Raw genomic sequence first — 798 nt, 5'->3', positions numbered from 1 at the left:
CCTCCCTCAACCTGCTGGCCATGCTGCTTCTAATGCAGCCCAGGGTATGAGTGGCTTTTCGGGCTGGAAGTGCACATTGCCAGCTCACGGATGATTTCTCAACCACCAGTATCCCCCAGTCCTTCTCCATTGGCTGCTCCCCATTCCGTCATCCCCCAGTCTGTATTGATGCTGGGAACTGACCCAACCCAGGGGCAAGACCTTGCCCTTGGCCTTGTTGCAGTTCATGGTGTTCACATGGACCTGCTCCTCCAGCCTGTCCAGGTCCCTCTGGATGACGCCTACAGCCCAGGCTCAGAAATTGCCTTGGAGAGGAAGCTCAAATCTCCAAGTATTTGATCTCGTAAGTGCCCCATCCCCTCCTTGTCGCCTGCAGGGACATCGTGCTGGCGTCACACCTGAAGCCCCTGGAGAAGAAGGACAAGGTGGGTCCCAAGGCGACCGTGCTGTGGAATCCCTGTGCAGCCCCCACCAAGGCCCCGCAAGCCAGCGAGGTGGAAATGCCCCAGGTGAGGGCAACGCTGCCGGGGGCTTTGTCCACATCTGAAACACACTCCAGAATAATTTGGGTATTGCTTAAAAATGTGAGAGTTATCCAGAAATATCTCTACATCAGAACAAGCCATCAAAGTCCCCAGGAGCGTTGGAGGTGAACACAGGGTTCAGTCTTGGCCCCCACCATGAGTCTGGGTCTTCAAGAAGGCTCTGCTTCAGTGGGAATCTCACACCAGCTGCACAGCGCCAGACCAGAGCTCCCAGCAGCCTGGCTCTGGTGGTGGCCAGGAGCAGGTTCTTGGG

General features: G+C 56.6%; 1 protein-coding gene across 1 annotated transcript in view; it reads left to right on the top strand.

Annotated features, from left to right (window-relative positions):
• Positions 1–376: 376 nt before the first annotated feature.
• Positions 377–798, top strand: part of CCDC103 (coiled-coil domain containing 103) — a gene marked incomplete at its 5' end in the record, with an annotated part of 2,157 nt that continues 1,735 nt past the window's right edge. Inside the window, one exon of the mRNA XM_010181985.1 lies at positions 377–509. Within this exon, the coding sequence (XP_010180287.1) occupies positions 377–509 (133 nt within the window). The remainder of the gene's footprint in view (positions 510–798) is intronic.

This window comes from Mesitornis unicolor, unplaced genomic scaffold (genome assembly GCF_000695765.1).
Source record: "Mesitornis unicolor isolate BGI_N332 unplaced genomic scaffold, ASM69576v1 scaffold30573, whole genome shotgun sequence".
NCBI lineage: Eukaryota > Metazoa > Chordata > Aves > Mesitornithiformes > Mesitornithidae > Mesitornis > Mesitornis unicolor.
This window is presented reverse-complemented; position numbering and strand designations above follow the sequence as displayed.